This window comes from Priapulus caudatus, unplaced genomic scaffold (assembly GCF_000485595.1).
Source record: "Priapulus caudatus unplaced genomic scaffold, Priapulus_caudatus-5.0.1 Scaffold282, whole genome shotgun sequence".
In the NCBI taxonomy this organism is placed as follows: Eukaryota; Metazoa; Priapulida; class Priapulimorpha; order Priapulimorphida; family Priapulidae; genus Priapulus; species Priapulus caudatus.
Window position 1 is genome coordinate 1 of NW_014577343.1, and position 1,178 is coordinate 1,178.

At 39.6% G+C, this 1,178-nt stretch overlaps 1 protein-coding gene across 1 annotated transcript in view; it reads left to right on the forward strand.

Moving 5' to 3' along the window:
* Positions 1-93: 93 nt before the first annotated feature.
* LOC106808493 (10 kDa heat shock protein, mitochondrial-like) overlaps positions 94-1,178 on the forward strand; it is a gene marked incomplete at its 5' end in the record, with an annotated part of 3,794 nt that continues 2,709 nt past the window's right edge. The window contains one exon of the mRNA XM_014811235.1: positions 94-258. Within this exon, the coding sequence (XP_014666721.1) occupies positions 94-258 (165 nt within the window). The remainder of the gene's footprint in view (positions 259-1,178) is intronic.

The following is a 1,178-nucleotide window of genomic DNA, read 5'->3' on the forward strand; positions in this document are numbered from 1 at the left end:
CTATTTTCACTCCCTCTGGATCTGCACTAGACTTGTAAAGTTGTATTCCATAGCCACGTAGTGAATAATTTAATGAAGTGGTTTTGTTTTTAGGCTTCACGCGCCTTCAAGAAATTCATGCCACTGTTCGACAGAGTCCTGGTAGAGCGATTTGCACCAGAGTTGAAAACGAAAGGCGGGATCATGATTCCAGAGAAGGCGTTAGGAAAAGTATTAGATGCAACAATTGTAGCAGTTGGACCAGGTGCAAGGAATGAGGTAGGTGTATAACATGCAGGGTTATGTTACGGTAAGCATGGCGGGCGTGGCTACCCTATCTAGTTTGTGTATGTGTGCCCTTCCCATTAATTCCATGTTGTATATTATGACTGTATTCCTTCCTAGCTGTCAAATAAGAAGTGTGTTATTCGTCTTAGTGTCTATTCTTTGGTTTGCATCAATTGGTGTCCTTCCAACTTGCTTTGATATGCAATATATTTGTGATCGAACCCAATACAACTCTTGTCACTTACTAAAATAACTACATTTGTTTTCTGTCTTGGCTAAATCGACTTATCAGCCACATCCACATGTGACTGTGTTTCTTATTAAATACTGCTTGTTGAGATGTCACGTGCCACTATCTAACCAAGAAAAAGGATGTTGTCTATAAGTGTTGCAACACTTTGTAATAACGGGAGCATTTGTTTACTCAAAATGCTTCCCTATATCACTGGTTTTTTATCATTTTACTATTTCTAGTTATGTAGTTATTTGTGCTGGTGTAATGTATGCAGGCTTTTACTTGGAAAATTGGCATAGCAGTTATTTACACTTTTATATCGTAAAACTGATGCAGTGCAATATATTATATAGTAATTCTCATGTGCGCATGTGCAGTGGCGTAGACAGGTCCTCAGTTGTGGGGGGATAATTTCGCTGTTACTTCCATTGCAATGTATATGAAGAGTGTGCGCGATTAGCGCACACCGCGAGCGGAAAAGCTCTTGGATTTTAGCAATTTAGAACCTTCAAGATGTCCGTTTTTGAGGGAATTGAAAAAAATTGATATTGTAAGTGCAATTTTGTGAATTCTAGGGTAATTTTTTTCGTTGGATCCCAGAGGTTTAATAACACGCACCCCCCTCTCCCCACACACACAACCAGTGGCAGATCCAAAAGAAAATTTTAGGGGGGGG